General features: G+C 40.0%; 2 protein-coding genes across 5 annotated transcripts; both read left to right on the top strand.

The window, feature by feature from the left end:
- Positions 1-91: 91 nt before the first annotated feature.
- On the top strand, positions 92-20,734 carry LOC111322047 (laminin subunit beta-1). Of its 4 annotated transcripts, XM_022925093.2 has the most exons (15): positions 92-226; positions 764-1,714; positions 1,848-2,015; positions 2,225-2,398; positions 2,607-2,816; positions 3,330-3,998; positions 4,532-4,678; positions 5,098-5,340; positions 6,029-6,201; positions 6,820-7,207; positions 7,641-7,862; positions 8,708-8,872; positions 8,984-9,762; positions 17,741-18,223; positions 18,699-20,734. In XM_022925093.2, the coding sequence occupies exons 2-15, from the start codon at positions 823-825 to the stop codon at positions 19,185-19,187; spliced, it is 5,202 nt and encodes a 1,733-aa protein (XP_022780828.2). In that variant the 5' UTR covers positions 92-226; positions 764-822; the 3' UTR covers positions 19,188-20,734. The 4 variants fall into 4 exon arrangements, with proteins under 4 accessions (XP_022780828.2, XP_088614745.1, XP_022780822.2 ...); XM_022925087.2 differs by lacking the exon at positions 92-226 and having other exon boundaries at positions 413-1,714; XM_022925099.2 differs by lacking the exon at positions 92-226 and having other exon boundaries at positions 1,021-1,343.
- Positions 13,427-17,733, top strand: LOC148732587 (uncharacterized). Its single transcript, XM_088758627.1, has one exon. It carries the CDS (start codon positions 13,705-13,707, stop codon positions 14,662-14,664), a length of 960 nt encoding a protein of 319 aa, XP_088614753.1. The 5' UTR covers positions 13,427-13,704; the 3' UTR covers positions 14,665-17,733.
- Positions 20,735-21,226: the final 492 nt, after the last annotated feature.

Genomic DNA, 21,226 nt, shown 5'->3' with positions numbered 1-21,226 from the left:
GCTTTGGCCCTGTAAGGAAACCAAAAGAAGACATTCCTCTTTGCAAGGCTAAGTTATGGAAAATAATCTGAGGAAATAACTTAGCTGAATATTAATATTTCTTGAGCGAAATAATATGTTGAACACCGGTGACAAAATTGAGCGAGGCAAGTTGTATTTGCTGGCTGAGCTCCAAGTACCTGTTGTACACAACAGCTGCGTCAAGCTGTACGCCATGCAAATAAAGGTAAATGTTTTCCATAGATCACAATACTTTCTAGTAAATTCTACTAACTATTTTAGGATCAGCTTTCTGCATTTGAACCTTAAAACTCTTAAATTACTGAGCAGAAGAGCCATTGTTTTCCATCATTGTACTTGGAGCTCAACCACTATTACTTTGTTGAGCATTCCAAGCTCTGAACTGTAGCTATAAATGACAACAAAAAATAATGTTTACTTTTCTTTAATAAATAATCAGTACGACTTGAAATAAATGGAATATTATACTGGAGAATTCCGTCACTTAGGCCCTGTCATGTCAGTGTTACCCACCACAAACTGTTGGCAATACGCTCTACAGCAGTATCATCTAGATCCAGCAGTAATTTCCTCGACTGCCATCCATTTACCTAAGATATTTATATTAATGGAGATGACCATTTAGCTTTTTTTTTTTTTTTGCATGGGCTGAGGAGAAATAATTATTTCAAGATGAAAATTTATATACTGTTGTATCAGGCGCTTATCCATTTTTTCTTGTATCTCATCAACACATCAACAGTTGCCACAACTTGTAAGTTTAATGGATGCTATGATTCTGAAAGAAATCCTCGTCCTTGCATGGCAAGCCCAGTCAATATGGCTTACAAGAGGAATATTTCATCAACAAATACTTGTGGTAACCCAGCTGGTGGTTTTTGTGAACTTGGTCCTGGGCTTAAATGCTTTGAGTGCGATGCAAGTAAAACAGATAAAAAGCACTCTCCAATATACATGGTTGACAAGGAATTTGATACTCCATATTCTCTTGAGGATGTAACTTGGTGGCAATCTCAAACATGGTGGGAAACAAACCAGCTTGGAATGTCCAACCAGTTTAACCCTATGAGAGTAAACATAACACTGTCTTTTGGCAGAAGGTTCCACATATCCGGTGGTATCACAGTGAGATTTTACAATGAGAGACCAATGGCCATGTTTCTGGAGAAGTCAGAGGACTTTGGCAAAACATGGAAAGTTTTACAGTACTTTGCTTTTAAGTGTTCCATGTATTACAAAATGCCTGGAATGGAGCCTGTTCCTAAGAACAATCCATTTGAAGCAACCTGCACTGAGGATTACAGTGGGCAGTTCCCACCAAGGTATGGAAAGGTGGAGTACAGATATGATAAACGCTATGATGGCAGTTGTAGTTACTTTGATGAAGAGATCCAGAATTACATGTTAGCAACAAATGTGAGAGTTAGACTCGAATATCCTTACACAGATGGCCTTGAAAAACTATTTCAGACCGAGGAAATACTTAACAAGTATTATTATGCTATCTCAGATATTGTAATAACAGGACGGTGTGACTGTAATGGGCATGCACAATATTGTACAGGACCACGTATGAAAGAGACATGTGAATGTGAACATAAAACAATGGGACAGGATTGTGAAATGTGCAAATCAATGTTCAACAATCGTCCATGGATGCCAGCAAATGCAAGTCATGCAAATGAATGTCAAGGTGATTTCCAATTAACTTTAATATTCAGAACATATTTTCACTTCCCTTACCATGGAAGATCTAAAAAAATGAAAATGTTCAATACTAGTAATGAATTTATTTAATTAACTGTATTTCATTTGGTTTGATTTAGAATGTGCATGTAATAACCATGGATTGTCCTGTGTATACAATGATACTCTGGGTTATGGTGTTTGTACCAGTTGCCAACACAATACTAAAGGACCACATTGTGAAACATGTGTACCAAAGTACTACAGGAATGCAAATGTGCCTTTACAAGACCTGAACACATGCATTGGTAAGATAATCTGGCAAATTGATTTTAATAACAGGAATTTCTTAACTTGTAATTTATTTAAAGTTATTTAGCCTACAAGCATGTTAAAATATTTTTATTAATGTGTTACCTGAAAGTGTTTCCACTGATAGGCTTGTTCATTTTAGAAAAAAGCACCGGTTTAATCTAGAGTAACTGTCAGATGTTTGTTTGTTTGTTTTTTTATGCAGCCTGTGACTGTTTCCCAGAAGGTATTACAAATAATGGTACATGCCTGCCGGAGGCTACACCAACACAGGAGATTGGACAGTGCCAATGTAAGGAGAATGTGTTTGGACGACAATGTGATCAGTGTATTCCAGGATACTGGGGTTACAGAGGGAATCCGGCTGCTGAATGTAAAGGTTAGCTTCAATTGTGTGCTTAAAAAATCACAGTTCTTGAAATTTTTTGTCAATTAATTTATTATTCTTTAAAGTACTGTTGCTTTTTAAATTCAAGTTTAAGTGTTTTAACTCTGACATTCTTCTCTTTGAGGAAGTATAATTATTTAAAACAATTGGCTTGGTTTTCAAGTTTCATAATTATTCCCGCTTCACATTTTTGCTTCAGTCTGTGGATGTAACATCTTGGGAACATTTAACAATACTATACAGTGTGATCAGTACACTGGGGACTGTCCATGTAAGGAATCAGTACAGGGCAGGTACTGTGTGGAATGTAAAGATGGCTTTTACTTGTTTCCACTTACTAAGGATTCAGATTGTCTGAGGTGTCCCTGTGATTTAGGTGGGGCATTCCCTCAATGCAACAAATTGTCAGGTTGGTAACTGTCAAGTTCCTATCTTTTATACAGTGAGTTAATTAGTGTGACACATTGGTATTTATTGCAATGTGGGTAGTCTGTCAAATGATAGAAATAACCAAAAAAAATTAATTCCTTGAAGTGATATTTGAGAATAAATTTGGTTAAGAAATTTGTATCTCAAGTTCATAACTTTTTGTTTCTCTGTAATCCTCATAAATACCTTCTTCCCTAGAAGAGAGCTTCACAGAGAACGTATTGTGTCATAGCTGTCCCTTTCTGTAATTGCTACATGTTTTAAGTTTGCAATGATTTACTGCATGTCAAACCTCCACCTTGAAGGGCAGGAGAATGCTCCCTGTCTAAAGTTCAACCTTATCCCAACTGGGATGGATGCATAAGACATACAGGGAAGGAACCTTCTTGTTGGCATATCTTGTGTCAATATAAGACAGAATCTTAAGTCCCACTGGCAAAATGATTTTATTTTATTTTTTTACTCAAATTTTCTCCTGTATTTGATTTGTTAGGATCTTGTTCTTGCCGTCCTGGCGTAGAAGGAAGTGAATGTGAAAGATCCCAGCAGGGACATTTTTACCCCACCTTGGACTTCATCCATTTTGAAGTAGAAGAAATGCGTGGTACCTTTACAGCTTTGACCCTATCTGAGGGTCATGGAGTAGACTTCAGCGGGCATGGTTTTGCTATTCTTTATACTGGCCAATATGCCCATATTGATAATGCCAAAGTCTCAGCCAGCCACCAGTTCTATGCAGTTCTTCGTTATAGTATCACCCAAAGTTGCAAATTTGATTTTTCTGCAAAGCTTGTCCTGGGCATCACAAGTACTAACCAAAATATCAGTACTGAATTTGATGTTTTGATGGAGAAGCTACCACAAGGTACAGGGAAAACATGGAGGTCACCTCAAACTGTAACACTGTTGACTGGCAAAGTCTACAACTTCTCACTGACATATAACAGTACTGGTGACTTTGAGAACTGCTCTGTTCATGTGGACTCACTGGTCTTTCTTCCTGATGTAAACACTACCAGAGCTTATACTGAATCAGAAAGAGACACTCAGGATCAGTTACATAGCTGTGCTCAAGCTGCTTTGTCTCTAGCAGCATCAGAACCAGCTTACTGCTACAAACTGGTGTACTCTACAAGTACAGAAATCTATAATGGCACCTTGGGTAAGTTCTCTTCCTCTTCCACTGACAGACCTCCCTTCCTTTCATCCATTTTTCTACTCTATTCTTCTCTTCCTGTGTCAGAGACAATTCACTGACATCCAGTCCATCACTTCAATAAAGGTGGAAGGCGTATGTTTTCATTAACAAAGGCGGTAGGCAGCACACATTAAAAGAACTAGTTTTGAGCAATTTGTCTCATTCTGTAGTATCAGAACCAAGCATGTAACAGGGTATGTTGTTTATGATATGGTAGATCAAATAGCCATGCAGTTTTTTAATTGTGGTTAGGCTCAAAGAATATATTGAAATTTCATTTTCTTAATTGGTTTCAAATAATCACAGAACTATTACCTTGCATTTTAAGGCATCTTAAATGTTAAATATGTAGAGATAGCTATAATTATTGGACAGATCCCCTTTTGATAGAACCCTCTCTATCTCTATTTATAAAAAGGCTATTACCGGTACACTCCAAGAACTTTACAGTATGTTCAGATCTTGATTGTTTGTTGTTGTATTTTGTCTGATGTAAGCATGTGGGTGTGATCCTGTTGGTAGTGTTATTGGTACACAATGTGCAGCTTATGGAGGCCAGTGTCAGTGTCACCCTGGAGTAGTGGGACGTATCTGTGACTCCTGTATTAATGGCTTCTATGGATTTTCTTCAAAAGGATGTAAACGTAAGAAAACAGCTAAATTTTTGTACTTGTCACCATTAGAACACCAATAACACTAGATGCATGGAGTCAGATGAATCAGTTTGAGAAAAGATAGATATTTACAATAAATTATAAAGTAATCATTCTTGTTTCTGATGGTTGTTCTCTCACCTCTTTGTTAGTTGGTTGCTTCTGCTAAGAGTTTTTGTCAATGACAGTGTCTAACTTGGTAAAAAAAGAGATTTAAAATAGTTGTAAGCTTGGATCTGTTTACTTTTTGTAGCTATATGATTCCTCTTCATTGAACCTTTTTATGCTTGCTGTAAGCAATTGTGTTTTGAAAGCAGTAAGTACGAATCACCTAAAGTAATTTTTTCAGAAGTCTGGATCAGCTGTATCACAGTAGACGTGCTACTGCAGTGTTCACTGTATTTTTGCAGGTTGTCAGTGTTCTAGCTCAGGGTCTTTGCATGCTGCTTGTCATTTGACAACTGGAAAGTGCCAGTGCAAGGCCAATGTTGAAGGACACAACTGTGACAGCTGTAAAGATGGCTCCTTTAATTTGGTTGGTGCTAATAAACAGGGATGTCTGTCTTGTTTTGGTTATGGTCGAGCAAGTGGTTGTGAATCAGCCAGTGGATTTGTTGCATCAACCATATCAAGTGAATTTGAAAATAAAACAGGTAATATCTGTTTCTTTGACTCTGCTACATTTTACACTTACTAGCTAGTCTCCATTACATTCAATCCTTTCACAAATGTCTTAAAAGTCTCACCTAAATCAATATTCTATTCAATCTATGTAACATAGAAAGGCAACAAGATATTTCTTGGTACCTGTGACAGGTGCAGAATTCACAACCCAGGAAAAAATGATGATTGTATAATGTAATAATGGTTGTATTATCATGATAATGAATAATGAAACAATTAATTGGTGGTCAGTAGTAGTCATGTCATCGTAAAAAGAAGCTTAGTATGGAAATTAGTCCAGTGATTAAACAAGATAGCTCATCAGAGAAAAAAGGATTGGATACAATTGCTGGAGGTACTAATGGGCTTACAAGCATGTTTGGTGATGAAATGATTATACCCTCTCAGGGCTCAGAGCCCACAAGGAAATACTCAATTTGAAATTCCACTCCCCCCTCCCCTCTTCAGAAACTAACACAAACACACGCACACACTCCTCTCTTCTCAAAGCCTTTTGGGTCCAGTACCACTCAAAAACTCTTGCATCTGACAATGCTGTTAGCTATTCATGTTGAATGGCAGCATAGATGCTCACTGCAATATTTAAAACCATACAACGTATGATGTTTGTCATTTTTGTTCCTTTAGAGAAAAGCATTCTCATTTCTTTTTTTTCAGAGTTTGATTGGGTGGTGGTGAACAGGACAGGTGATGTGATTCCATTTGTTGACTCGGCATCTAATGGCTTGGTTGTTACCTCTGTAATTGTGCCACCTGTAATGTACATTAGTGCACCATTCTTATTTCTTGGAAGACAGTTCAGGTCTTATGGCCAGAAGTTACATGTCAAAGTAAGGATATGCAGATTATTTAATTCACATGGGAAGGGCTATACAATCATATTTAGATGGCTAACTTTAATGTTAAGGAAGGGTGATGTTCAACAATAGCGAATATCATCTATGGATTTGGTATATCATGGATAAATTATACCTGTCACATATCCAGTTTGTGATTTTATTACTGGGTACCGATTAAGAGTGAAATTCAGGTCAAAGTAAAGCAGTGTTTAATTTAGTCAGTGGTAAAATGGTAAAATGTGGTAAAATGTACTCTAAAAGTAGGTTAAGTAAACCCTCTGACATTGGGTACCCTGTGACATTGTTACGAAGACTACTTAGGTGCGTATACTTTCTTGGGGAAAATGGTGCAACAAATGGTTACATGAGAATTTATTCAAAGTTAATCTCTTTAGTTTCTAACCAGAGGACCTTGCATTCATCATCAGTCATTTAGAATTCTTGTTACTTTTACTGAGGGTGCTAAAACCACATTAGGAGTGGTTAATTTAGTTTGTTATTGGTGTAGTTTTATGACGCGATTCGCAGAAATCATGGTTGCCATGCATGTAACACAAAATCATTAAGATACTCTATGTGTGCAAATGTTTGTTACTTTTGTGTCAACAGTTGGACATCAAAGATCCTGGTAATGGACTAAATCTGGCTGCAGCAGATGGAGATGTCATCCTGGCCAGTGGATCTAAAGAAGTGGCACTCAACTTTATCCCCCTTCCCTCCCCCAACGTCACGTCATATCACGTGATACTAGATGAAACACACGTGATTGATGGGCAGTCAGTACCATCATTGGAGTTCGTGTCCATTTTGGCTGAGCTGACATCTCTCAAGCTGCGTGCCTCGTACTTCCCACAAAGTACCGTGACTTTTAAGGAGGTCACTTTGGAGACTGCCGCGAGTGAGCAAGGTATACCTGGTGAGGTCTCGGTTGGATTTGTAGAAAATGCTACATGTCACACAAACTACACAGGGCTTTCCTGTGAACTGTGTGCGCCAGGTAAGTATCAAAGGCCTTTTTGCTTCTTTTGAAACTTTTCGAACGGCTGTAAATATAATTTAAAACTTCGTTAATTCCCGCCCGTTATATTCTTCTTTTCGCCCCACCGAATTCTAGTTTCTTCTATTGGACAGAGGTAGGGGTCAAATGCTGAAACATTCAAGATTTAGAAGTCATTTAGGTGAAACATTACAATCCAGCAAATAATTTTTATTTTCTTGTCATAGACAGCCATTTCAACAGTTAATCCACTCTTCATAAGTTTGTGGTGTGACACTGACAGCGCCTTTACTTCTTATAGAGTCACTTGATCGCCTTGAATAACTGACCTTGACCCTTTTACATTAGGAAACGCCGATAAAAACTTCCATTACATTTTTTATAATACTTACCAGAAAAACATTTTTGTTTCTTCTTTGTTCTTTCCTCTCAGGGTACACTCGTGAGGTGAATGGAAGTGGGCCAAGTGGCCGTTGTGTTTTGTGTTCCTGTAATAACCGAAGCATAGAATGTGACGGGGAGACTGGAGCTTGCACTAACTGTCAAGTGGGAACTTATGGCGACCGCTGCCATCTGTGTACAAACAATGTGCAGGGACCAGAATGCACTCAGTGTGAGCCTGGGTACTGGGGGCTGTCAGAAAATGGTTGTAAAGGTACCAAAGGTTACTCTTTCCACGTGTTGGTTGCCTACCTGCTGTAGTTTCCCGCGAAATTCTTTCTGAACAATAGATAGTTGCATGTGCATATCCCCGGCTAATCTTTGAGCTCAAGCTGGTTGGACGAAAATGCCGAGGAATAGGCCTTTTGCAGCTAGAGATCACGTGCTTAGATACCGCATAGCAACACCGTACTGGAGAGCAAGCACTCCAGTGATCTCAGACAGTATAGAGGTCACAGAGGTCTGCATTCAAACAAAGAATACAGCGGATAACAGGTCAAGAGGTATCCCAATTCGAGAAATCCAGTAAGAAGTAATCAAAAGCTTCCCCGGAGTGTATCAGCAGCAAAACCACACCAAAATTCGTTTTTCGCTGATGCACTCCAAGGAAGCTGTTGATTAAAACTTACAAGATTTCTCGAATTGGGATACCCTTTAACTTATTATCCGCTGTATTCTTTGTTTGAATGCAGACCTCTGTGATCTCTATTTTGTCTGAGATCACTGAAGTGCTTACTCTCCAGTATGGCGTTGCTATGCGGTATCTAAGCACGTGATCTCTAACTTCAAAAGGCCTATTCGACTAGACTCGTTCGAATCCAGTTTATTCCTTCCAATTTTCAATTAGTTTACACATATGCACTTTCTGTGTTTTACGCTCTCTTCCTACCTTACCAAGAAGACGATCGAAAATCACAATTGATTGAGTTAAAAATGGTTGGCTTGCCTGCCAGTGCATCAATAAATGTTTCAAGGCGTTACAAACTATCTACATGTGATGTTTAGACACACCAAAATTACTGTTAAGGTGTCATTAATTCTCAGTGTATTGTCCTTTAGCCTGTGAATGTCACCCTGTTGGAACTGCCTTTGGAAACACAACCTTATGCGACCAAGTGACAGGTCAATGTGTGTGTAACACAACAGCCAGAATAGGAGGCAGGCGCTGCGACAGGTGTATGGAAAACAGCTGGAATACTTCAAATAGTTTGTTCAGCTGTAAAGGTAAAGAGCGAAGTTCTTGGAAGTTTACATTCTGTTCCAGCTTTCGAAATTATTTTGTTTCTTTCAGCTATAACTCGACTGACTTTTTCCATCGTTAATCTCACTTTGCAGAGTGTTCTTCTTGTTACTCTTCTATCCAAGAGGATGTGAATATTGTTCGCGCCCGGATCCTACTCATAGAGAATGATCTCTCGGCTCTTATGAAAAATCCCGCCTTAGTCCACAATCTCACATTTGCTAAACGACTTCACCAGCTGGTCACTGAGGTCAGCGCGCTAAGTCAAACAATCGGCAGAGCATTAGAAGTAGAGGGCAATTCAACATCTCAGTGGCTAACATTTGCAGTTGCGTACCACAACTTGAGTGCAAACCTAAATCACACTGAGACAACCTCTGTGAATCGCACAATACATTACGCAGCTGTAGTGGATGTTAATAGAAAAGAGATCGCGAGTACTGTGACGCAGATTCATGACGTAGTCAGGGAGGCATCCCGCTTATTGGGCACTCCTATGAGACTGGAACTAGAGCAAAACGAAGTTTTGTCCAAATCCCTGGCGTTCGTAGCAGAAGAGTTGACAAGTGTCGCAGAAGGTTTGATTGAACATGCCAATCGCACTGTCATAACAAATCAGACAATTTTTGAGCGTGTGGAGTCCGCATTGAAGACAACAAATGATGCTTCTGAAAAAGCACAAAATGCAAATTCTACTCGGGTTGAAGTGACAAATTTGTTGCAGCCACTGTACGAAAACGCATCTGCAGCAAATGCTCTTGGAGAGCAAACAGTGACATTGATGTTAAGCAAACTCACCAGTGCTAGTAAAGCGTACAATGACAGTGTAACAATGATGGCCGAGGCTAGTCAACCAAATTCTGACAGGAGCAGTGTAAGTATAACCAAGATTGTATTAACGTGAGTACTTTCCTAAGTCGCCAACAGATGGACCGAAAAATTCGTCAAATCAAATATGATCGAGGGCCACAAGTTTACCAGTTCTCAACTGTAATGAGTCACCCTTGGTAAATGAAGTTATTATTATTATTATTATTATTATTATTATTATTATTTATTATTGTTATTATGCAGTGTACACGTATAGATTCTATAATAAATAAAAGAACATAGGGTGCAAAGCGTAGCCTATGTCTTCTTAAGAAACGTACGTCTATACAGATAACTATGTTTATGTCTAAAAACTACAACGAAATATTCCCTAAAAGTCTCTACAATATTCCCTAAAAGTATCTAAAACATTAAATACGCACTGTTACTTGATGGTGGCCTTGAAGGTGTGCGCTATGTTAACCGAGCTTGAGAGCGTCGCTTTCTACATTTTTCTCAGGACTTCCTTGCTCCTATCGCCCACAAGCTTCTTCATTGTTTTCTCGAGCTCCTTCGACCACCCCCCTAGCACATCGATAACTACGTTGAACTGCTGCACGCAATATCCAGGATATTGCTTTTTAAGCTCCCATCGCAGTGGGGCATATTTTTCCTTCCTTTTTCCGCGGTTATCTAACCAGGGACAACTCATTTCCACCGCCCAGACTTGCTTCCTGTTGTGATCCACGAACCTGGCATCCACTCTGTTGGCCTTGACGTGACTATGGTCGGCGTACACTGGTACATCCCAGCACGCTTGAGCATCCGAAGATTCGTACACTGGTTTAGGTGCTACTAACGAGTACCATGGTGGTACTGAGTCCACTAGCTTCAGGTCACACCTCAAAGAGAAGCACCTTTAGCACAACGTTGTCTCTCAAATGCCTTCAACGCATTAAATGGAGCTGCCGCGCTTCACAATATAAAGGTTCTGTGTCCACCCATAGCAACCTACGCAATTAATAGATACCCGCAACCGGCGACACTGTTTATAACAGGAGGAAGCGAGCTTGAATCCGCCGAAGGCACTACACCAGGGGATTCCTACACCAGGGGATCCCTACACCAGGGGATCCCTACACCAGGGATTCCTACATCAGGGGATTCCTACATCAGGGGATTCCTACACCAGGGGATCCCTACACCAGGGGATCCCTACACCAGGGGATCCCTACACCAGGGCATTCCTTGGCGATGGCCATTTACGCCATCAGCCTTCAACCCTTGATTACACGCCTGGGTATCTCTAGTGATGCAAAACAATGCTGGTATGCCGACGACGCAAGTGGCTCTGGGTCTTTAGAAGCGATAAAGCAATAGTGGGACAACTGACTGAAGCTGGGCCTAATTTGGGATACTATCCAAATGCTAAGAAATGTTGGCTCATTACCAAACCTGAAAAGGTGGAGCGCGCTTGAGTAATTTTCGAAGGAACTGCTATTAACATCTACGCAGGTTCAGTTTAAGTTTAAATTTAAGTTTATTGTGATTTGTCACAAGAAATTATATACATAAAGTAGCATATAATATAAGAAAAATATATAATAATATACATTATATAAATATGAAATTATATACATAAAATAGCATATAGTAGAAGAGAAATATAAAATAATATGACTTGACAGGAGAGACGAACAGAGCAAAGCCCCAATTGCAACGTATCCCCTAGGTTCAGTAGGCTAACATAATAAATTAAGAAAGAAGAGAATATGCAAAATAGTTGACAAATCATGGCGGGCTATAAGTTTGTAGTAGACCTCTAAAGTGATCGTTTAGATGGACTCTAAACCACAAGAGATCCTGGCTAGGTAAATTGTTCCACAACTTAACAGTCCTAGGAAAATAGCTGTTACGATAGTATTCCTGATTATGCTTAGAGAGTAGGTCAAAGTTGGCCTGATGAAAATTACGGGTACTAGAATGCCGAGTGGCAGCTTGAATGAAACGTCCAAAATTAATAGTAACAGTTCCAATTTTATGCTTAAACAGGAGAACTAAATCATGCATTTTTCTACGAAAATCAAGAGGTGGTAGGTTAAGCTAGTCTAATCTATTAATACATCTGACTTCTCTTGGAGGATAGTTCAGAATGAATATAGTGGCACGCCTGTGAATGTTCTCTATCAGTCTGCGATGTTTTATTGAGTAGGGTGACCACACACTTGATGAATATTCTAGTAACGGCCTGACAAGCGCCATGTATAACAACTTTCTCGTCTGGACGTCCCGAATGTCCCCGCCACACAGCCTCTTCACCAGACCAAGTACCCTATTCGCCTTCGCACACATCTGCTTGATATGACTATTACATGTGCAGTTACCAGAGACGGATACGCCCAAATCAGAGGTTTCAGGAGAGTGCGATAATGCTTCCTCGCCGATATTATATGTGTTGAGGGGCTTTCTACGAGATCTTCGCTTGGACATACGCAAAACTTTACATTTAGTGGTGTTAAATGTCATTTTATGATCGCTACTCCATAAATGTAAGCCATCTAGGTCAGACTGCAACAAGGCAGGAGAAACGTATGATGCACGAGAACTGCAACAAGGCAGGAGAACTTACAGAGTCTATAAGCCGGTAAAGTTTGCTGTCATCTGCAAAGAGGGCGAGACTTGATCCATGCTGAACGTAGGACGGCATTTCGTATACAAAAACCAAGAACAACAAAGGCCCTAATATGGAGCCTTGTGGTACTCCGGATGTTACAGGTAACCAATCCGAGAAGGCACCCTCAAGAACGACCTGCTGTTGTCTATTTGACAGATAGTTCGAAAACCATCGGGGGGGCGGTGCCTGAAATACCATGGCGGTGGAGTTTAGTCAATAAGAGGTCATGAGGCACTTTTTCGAATGCCTTAGGGAGATCGAGGTGTATAACATCTACCTCGTGACCTCCAGCAACCATGTCTAGGATGTCGTGATATACCTCTAACAATTGCGTAACTGTTGATTTCCCTCGCAAGAATCCATGTTGCAGATTATACAGTAGAAGTGCAAAGTGTGGATAGCAGTGGTTAAGGACGCACCTTTCTTACACTTTTGAGACTATGCAAAGCAGGGATATAGGTCGATAGTTCTCTGCCAAAGTCGGGTCATCCTTTTTGAAAACGGAAGAGATATTTACACGTTTCCACAACGCGGGTACCACCCCATGTGACAGGGGTAAGTTAAAAATTTTGCATAGGGAAGGCGCTATCTCAGTTGCTGTATTTTTCAAGGGGGATCCTGGGATATCAGGCCCACATGCTTTGTTAGGGTCAAGACTAGAAAGAACCTCCCTCACCTCAGAGACTGTAAGTGCAATAGAGTCCAGTTCATCTCCAACACCACCACAGGGGGACTGAGTACTAGATAATACCGAGGCCGTACTCGCCGGGTTAGACACAGAACTGAAAAACTTGTTCAAGATCTTGGCTCTATCCTGACTGTCAGTTACAAGTTTATGTCCATCCCTAAGAAAGTTAGGGGAGGATCTATCAAAAGCAGATGACTTAATATAGGACCAGAAGCGCTTGGGATTTTCTGAGATAGATCAGTGTCAAAGGTACTTGGATGGCAAAGGTACTTGGATGTCAAAGGTACTTGGGGGCAACCCTGGGCTCCAGAGAATATCTGGAGAAATAAGTTGGCAGCTAAGTGGACGATTGGGTAAGCCAGGTCGTTTAGTTGGCCGAATTTGCCTCGTCACAACCACAAGCGTGCTACGCAACCTTTACATTTGGCCTGCGGCACCGATGGACATATTTTCTTAGAACACTCCCAGATATAGAAGATCTAGAAACTTTAGAACGTGCCATTGCTGATGTCTTAATACCGTCGATAACGGACTATCATTGCACAAAGCCGAGCGAAAGGGACCTCTTGGCACTGCCAGCTAGACTGGGTGGGCTTGGAATTATAAATCCAAGCCTGGATGCAGATCTACAGTACCAAGCGTCGATGAAGACTACAACGCCACTAGTCGAGAAAATTGTTTCACAAGTCTATGAAACATCAGACGATGCCGTTGTTAGTTCATTACAGCAAATTGTGCGAAGAGAGAAAAAGGAAGTGCTTCTAAAAAGACTGAACGACATCAAAAACTCTCTTACTCTGAAGACACAGCGCGCTGTTGAACTTGCTTGTGAAAAAGGTGCATCTAACTGGCTGACAGTCATACCGATTGAGGAAATGGGCTCTACTCTGAACAAGGGCGAGTTTCGAGATGCTATAAAGCTCAGATATGACTGGAAAATCGCCGATAAGCCATCTATCTGCGTAGGTGGCGATGTCTTTAATGTTGATCATGCCATGGTCTGCAGGCGTGGCGGCTTCATAATACAGCGCCATGATGAGCTAAGAGATCTTGAGGCAGACATGCTTAGCATGGTCTGCAATGATGTCGAGAATGAGCTCGTCCTCCAGGAGCTCACAGGAGAGTCGTTGCCAAGCGGAGCTAACAGAGCTTCTGACGCTTGCCTAGACATCCATGCCAGAGGCTTTTTGGAAAGGCAAAGGTCAGCGTTCTTTGACGTACGGGTATGTTACCCCAACGCTGATTCCTATAGAGACCTGGACCTCAAGCAGATATACAAACAGCACGAGAACGAAAAGAAGAGATTGTATACGGAAAGAGTGATGGACGTGGAACAGGCAACATTTACACCATTAGTCTTTACAACAACAGGCGGAATGGGAGAAGAGTGCAAGAGATACCATGACAGGCTGGTAGAGCTAGTCGCAGCAAAGAAAGGGGAGGACAATGCCACCACTGTCTCTCGGATGCGTTCTAAAGTTTCCTTTGCCATCCTTAGGTCGGCCCTGCTCTGTCTTAGAGGGTCGAGAACAGTTAAAAGAACAATTAAAGGTAATGTTCAAGATACGTACTTTGAATTAGATGGATGCCTTGCCAAAATCTAGGTCATGCAATTTTTAATATCTTTTTCTCTTATGTGTAAAATATAGTTTCATGGTTTATCGAGTGTATTTTAAATATGTTTGAATGTAAATTATGCTAATACTAAAGGAGGATTAGTCAGATATCCCACAATTCCACGCTTCGAACTATATTATCGATTCGCTCTAGTCACGTAATCACTCAGTCGAGATAGAGGTAGTTGAGATCAACAGCGAAGTGCCCTCGCGTTCGCCACTAACTTATGTCAACTGCTTGGATTTGGATAGTCAGACTTACATCAAACTTTCCAATTGGGTTTGTTGTCCAAGACTTCCAGGCTTCTCAATTTGATATTCTTTCAATTTACCCAAACAGCTAGAGGATGAAAGCGAAGATCGAAGACGTTCAGTGATTATAATCTTCGACTTCGATTGCGTCGAAAATCGGTCGCTTACCGCTTCGGATATTCGACCATATGACGGATATGAAGGAGACAACAACATCCCAGAAATGCCCTGGCTAGACTTACAAGTCTCAAATTGTAATATTGCAGTTGCTACCCGACGAAAGGAAAAATCGCCGTGAAAAGCCAGTCTTCTCAAGAAGTGGCAAGCGACTTGAGTTACCAAAAGAAATAAAGAAAACACTCCATCACAAGATACTAACCTTAATTCGGGAGCAAACCTTAACACAGATGTATTAAAAGGGGCATTTAATACAGCTATCAAAGCCTACTGATCGATCAAAAGCGGGCCGGGTGATACACCAGTCGAGGAAAGACGTCAAAATTTTGGCGCCAATTTAAACAATTTTCATATTCCCACAAAATTTGGGGACTTAAGGGGACCTTCGCTAATATTGAAAAGTGCCATTATTCAGGCATCACCAGGCGGAATAAAATGCTTAAGTACCCACCAATAATAGCACAACAGTAAAGCGCATAAAACAAGTTAGTAAAGCGCATAAACAAAGTCACTCAGTCGTGCATACCACTCATAACAAGGGCGTTTTTTTTTCCATTTAGAGAAGAGCAAGTTCAAGTACTAAACTACTAAAGTCAACTTAACTGTTACAAGAACACATAAAACTGTTCAAATCACCTTCCGTACTCCTGAATAAGGACAAACAGCCCTTTAAAATTCAGTCGACTTTCTTGTGCGTGCACTCGAATTCGATGCAATGTGACACCTCATCGATAATAACGCACAAGGGCTAATGGGATACCCGACTGATCCTCCTTTGCAAATACTGAAACGCTCTTTTAGCTTCCTTGATCATATATATTTATACATGTGTATAAAGAGTAAAAACAAAACTATAGCTGTGGCTGGGTGATAAGCCGTGGCCAACCACAGCGTCGACTAGGATCTATATATACAGTTAGAAATATAACTAAGCAAAAATAATTAAAAGAATTTGTTAATACTTTGAATGTCTTAATGTTCAGTAATATTCTATGGAAATAAATTCCACTGTTCATATGTAATATCAAGTGACACAGCTTAAATATTCTTGCAATATGAAGTGAACTTGTCAAGATGGCCTTTCTGCATCTGTCCCAAGATAGATTCACTCTTGTCTCCCACCAGTTCTTTGATATTCTGCTCCACCTCTCTTGAGCAACCGCCAAGGATATCTATGATTATAAAAAACTAGATCATTGGATAATGCAATTCAAGACTTTTTATTGGCTTAGCCATTATGGTATATCAGCCAATATACCATAATCTACAAATATGGTAAGCGTACGTGGCAGCTTAAAATTAAAAGGGAGCTAAAAATTTAATAAAATTTAATAATTTAATTTAACGTTTTTAATAAAACAATTCTTCCACTCGCGCTTGTTGGATATGAGATGATTATAGCCAACTCGGCGCTACGCGCCTCGTTGGCTATCTATCATCTCATATCCAACGCGCGCTCGTGGAATAATTGTTAATTATACTGTATTGAATGATCTTGTACCCACGGTATCTGTATGTGAGCTCTAATCGTAGTTGACGATACTTTGCGGTCTTTTCAATGTCTTTCGCCTCCCCGTCTGTTTTCTAGCTATGAGCAGCTCATCTCAACTTTCCTGTTTAATTTGTCATTAATTGTGACATGGATTCTGTTGGCTTTCACCAAATGTCATGTTTGCATATAAAGCGACGTCCCAGTAGGCGGTAGCGCGTTCATTCTCGTACATTGGCTTTGGAACAGCTATTGAGAACCATGGCTCCATTTTACCGATGAGGTTCAAGAATAGGATCTTAATGGCGTTGTTATGTCTCTGTGAGTGCTTGGTTTGCGCCAAAGCGCTGCAGCCAGATAGAATGTGCTGTACGTTCTCTGGGAACTTTCCACCTAAACGGCAATTTTCATTAGTGACTTACGAACTCATCTTTCGGTTGTAGTATACCTTGGTAGGCAGAAGCTGTTGGTAAAGCTCTTGTATTCCTGCTATGGTGTGTGTAGGGGCATTCTTCCATGAAGAAAGCCACGCAAAGCATTTCTCATGATCAACTTCTTCGTTGCCCTACCTGTTCCTGATGAATTTCACTTGCCATCTCTCCTCAGACACAATTGATTGTATCTCCTGCTGTTGTGACTTGTTGATTACTGGCTTCACCTGTTTAGACTGTACTTCTTTATGTCCATCGATGACACTTGGGTTAGGATAATTTAGCCGTAGCTGGAGACCCAGCTCAGATTTTTATTATAATTGTTATTGTTATTATTATTATTATTATTATTATTATTATAGAAAGAAGAGAAGAACATTTGAGACTTTCGATACATATTTTGTAATTGACAATGCTATGGCAAATATAGGCTAGACATTTTTAAAATTTGTTTTTACAGTTTGTTAGAGTAAGAGTGTCATTTCCCTTCTCATATATTTTTTGATGTAATTTAATTATTATTATTATTTAATACTTTTATTATTATAAGGCTTTATCATTATTACACCAGATTCTTATTATTATTTTCTCACTTTAATGGAGGTAGGCCAAGAGATTGTAAACTGCAGTTTACAATCTCTGGGTGGAACGTGTATCACGAGAGAAGACCAAGGTGGAAATGGATACTAACTTGTCATTATTTTTATAAATATAGGTGTTACAAGATTTGAAAAGAAAGACAATTGAGACAAGAAATCTGGCAGAGAATTTTCTTAATCAAACCAGCGAACTATATCAATCCAGTGCGGCTGTGGCAGGTCAGGTCAGCGCCGCCATGGAAAGATCGTTACGTCTGGAAGAGGAAGTACATGCTGTGTTGTTGAATGGAACACACCTTCTACGGGGATCGCAAGCTGCATTGAGTTCTGCACAAGCTTCTGTGTCAAGAGCTAAAAACGTGCACGAATATGCACAAAGAATGTTGACTGTCGCGAGCAACTTTGAAGCTGAATCTCGTCAGGTCCAGGCTTCTGCCAACAGGTCCCTGTTAACTGTTGCCTCCGCTCGGGCCAACGCTCACAACATTTTAAGGAATGTTTTTGCGGTGAATGAATCTTCTGCAAACTCGCTGTTAACAGCTGAAGAGGCTCTGCAGCTTGGAGACATGGTTGAAAAATTTTCTACTTTCGAAAAGCAGGTATGCACCCTGTTAGTTTATCTTTTCAGTCTTAATTAACGAGTAAAGTATATATTTGTCGACCCCAAAAAAATTTTCCAACGTACCGTACGCGTGTTAGTCAGTGTTAGTTCGAAGCTTGTCTTCTAACCAACAGCAATAGACGTTAAAGTAGTAAACAATAATGACAGTAAGACCACGTGTTTCTATCTCCAGTTATTCTGTTTGTGACGGCAATCACTTGTTTGAAGCTCACTGGAGTGACTAAATCAATCTTACCGAGTCTAATGGTTGGGACTCTACTCCATACCAAACCTACATCAGTGTGTAATCGCCTTAGTTCAGTCTTGTAATCCCACCCTCTCATCTGTTTGACTTCGCCATGGTCATAATGTGGCATACATTTGTATTTTTTATTCATTACTTTGTTCCATCGCCTAGTGCTTTGCTTTTCACCTACTAAGTAATCATTGTTTACTTTTTGTGGTTTACAAAGGTGGCGAAGAAGGCTCTCCGCCTGGCGAACAGTTTGTGGAACGAGACGACTGTAGAGAACGTGGTAGATAACGCTACTATGGAAGACTTCATGGCTCGAAAGATAGAACCCATAGAGAAACTCTGTAAAAACCTCTCGACAAAAGCGTTCAATTTGTCAAACAACGGCCACATTGTTCTTCACAGAGCTGTTCATGCAAACATTACTGTTCAGCGGCTGATTATTTTGATCAGACGTTTGATGAATGAAAGCTCTGGTTTGCCACGAGTCAGTGTGGACGAATTGCCCACTCTCAAGGAAGGGGTGAATTCAGCCAGACAGCAATTTGATGGGCTTCAGCTCCAGTCGCAGTTAGAGGAGTTAAGAAGAGATCTTCAACTACAGAAGACAAAGATGGCAATGTATAAAGAGCAGATTCACCAGCTTCGGTCTGATGTTCAGAAATATAAGGACTTAGTAAGGTCTATACCTTCTGTCACAGTTTGCTAATAGCAAGGAAAGAATTAGTTGTTGTAACAACATTTTCACGGAACATTGTCAGTGACAAGGCCTGACAGAAACTCGAGGCCTCTAGGTATTAAATAACACAACCTTCCTTAGTGAAAGACCACTTCAACACAGCCTGAAGATATTTTTTGACCGTGTCATAACAACACTGCAAGACTAAAACCAAAGCCATGCAATTTCTATGTAGGTAACTACAAAGTTTTATGGCTAATTTTTAGTCCCACGCCCTCAATGTTCTAAAGAATGCTTTCAAGTTGCGGTCGCGGCTGTTGGACTAATGTGTGCTGGCTAACGAGTATTCATGCCTCCTGAGTACTGAAGCAATTCGATCCCACTCCAGTAGGTGCTAATTACAAACTGAGCTGAAGCATAAATGTTAACTGCTGAAGTAGTCTTTCCTTTGAACGCCTCAACAAGTAAATTTTGATAACAGACTGTGTTAGATATTTGAATATCTCGTTCAAGATCCTTTGTTTTAAACCCTCGATCCATGAAAGAGTTCTGTTCAATGCAGTGTTCGCATCTGCGTCTTGGAAATTAAAGCATTCATGCATTTATTTATTCCATTTCACTGCAATTACATGGGAAAAAAAACAAAAGAACACACGATAATAACAAATTGGATTACATAACAAGGCAGTGGGGAAGACTAGAAGGGAACTGACGAACCATACGTGCTAGTCAACCCATTATGAAGAAAATATACGGATATATAAAAAATTAATCAAGGTATGTAACAAGCTAGCTGCTAACTACCTAACTGAGTAATCTAACTAACTGACTAACTAACTAACAACCTTACTAACTGAGTAATCTAACTAACTAACTAACAACCTTACTAACTAAGTGCTGGTGGTACATGGGTGCTCAGGGTCGAAACCACTATCGTTCTAAAAAATAGTGCATAGTCTCTTAAAAGAAGAAACGACTACAGCTGGCCGTCCTCAATGCATCAGGCAGATTGTTCCGTAGATACGGAATCCTATTTAAAAATGTTCCCTTAAAAGGTTCCGTCCTGAATCTATTAATTCTTAGTTTATTACTTGCATGTGATCTTAATCTCTCATCTGAACAAAATTGAAAATACGAATTAAGTGAAGAGTTAAAATGCCCGCACTACAGTTTATAAAAGTTAAGGTCTTGTAAGTTATAAAAAGTGTAAAAAGTTGAGGTCTTGTAAGGATAACCGTGGGAATGGGATCCTCCTTGATTAGCTGTAGCATGGTGTAGGCGCTCAATGTGTAAACGTGGCTCTAAAGACGAGTCGCAAGGGTAGCACAGTACGGAGGAAGAAGTGAGGTTTGGGACAAGTCTGTGCTACCATCGCGCACCCCATTTACAAACCGAACGCCTAGAACAAGTTAGATAAATTTTCATTATGATAATGATAGTGATGTTTCTATTATTAAGTACTTTGGTGTATGTCCGTTAGTGAGTGATTTATTTAGAGTTGCTTCACTTCTGACCAACACCAGCTGCATTCTGTGTATGTATTTTTGGTCCCGTAATAAAAGCTTTTTCTACGGCCATCCTGATCGGCGATGATTAATTTGCAATTGCCTTCAACCTCGACAACGAGATCCTTTGCAGATCAAATGTGGTTTTGAGGTGAATCAACGAGAGAACGAAGAACAAATTTCCCTAAACCCCTGGAAACGAACTTTTATTTGAATGTGACGAAGGACTGCATTGTTCCCCATGAAGGAATGTCGGAAAACGTTGTGAAGTGAAGTGACTTTGTTTTTATTTATTTATTTATTTTTTAGTCTTTTCTGTTACTTTTGCTCATCAGCTTCCTTCGTTTTAAGACTCAAATGCTTTCCTTTGTACAACGGTTGCATGTGCAACATCTCTCTCCCTCTCTGCTTCCGTCGAATCATTGCGATACTTTGTCTCAGAGAGGTGCTTGTGTTTTTTTCTCAGTGGTGCTTTTGTAATTATCGATCAGTAGAGAGGGACTTAAGAATTAAAAATTGCTTTAATTCACCATCAATACCTCGGCGAAAGACTGTAGATGAATT

This window comes from Stylophora pistillata, chromosome 4 (assembly GCF_964205215.1).
Source record: "Stylophora pistillata chromosome 4, jaStyPist1.2, whole genome shotgun sequence".
Lineage (NCBI taxonomy): Eukaryota > Metazoa > Cnidaria > Anthozoa > Scleractinia > Pocilloporidae > Stylophora > Stylophora pistillata.
The sequence above is the reverse complement of the archived record's forward strand: the minus strand, read 5'-3'. Positions and strand labels throughout refer to the sequence as shown.

Excerpts from the sequence above, each read along its gene's own strand:
- LOC111322047 (XM_022925087.2), top strand. The coding sequence starts at position 694 with ATGAAAATTTATATACTGTTGTATCAGGCGCTTATCCATTTTTTCTTG. Across the intron at positions 1,715-1,847 it reads TCATGCAAATGAATGTCAAG|AATGTGCATGTAATAACCAT; the intron begins GTGATTTCCAAT and ends GGTTTGATTTAG. Across the intron at positions 4,679-5,097 it reads TTCTTCAAAAGGATGTAAAC|GTTGTCAGTGTTCTAGCTCA; the intron begins GTAAGAAAACAG and ends GTATTTTTGCAG.
- LOC148732587 (XM_088758627.1), top strand. The coding sequence starts at position 13,705 with ATGAAGACTACAACGCCACTAGTCGAGAAAATTGTTTCACAAGTCTAT.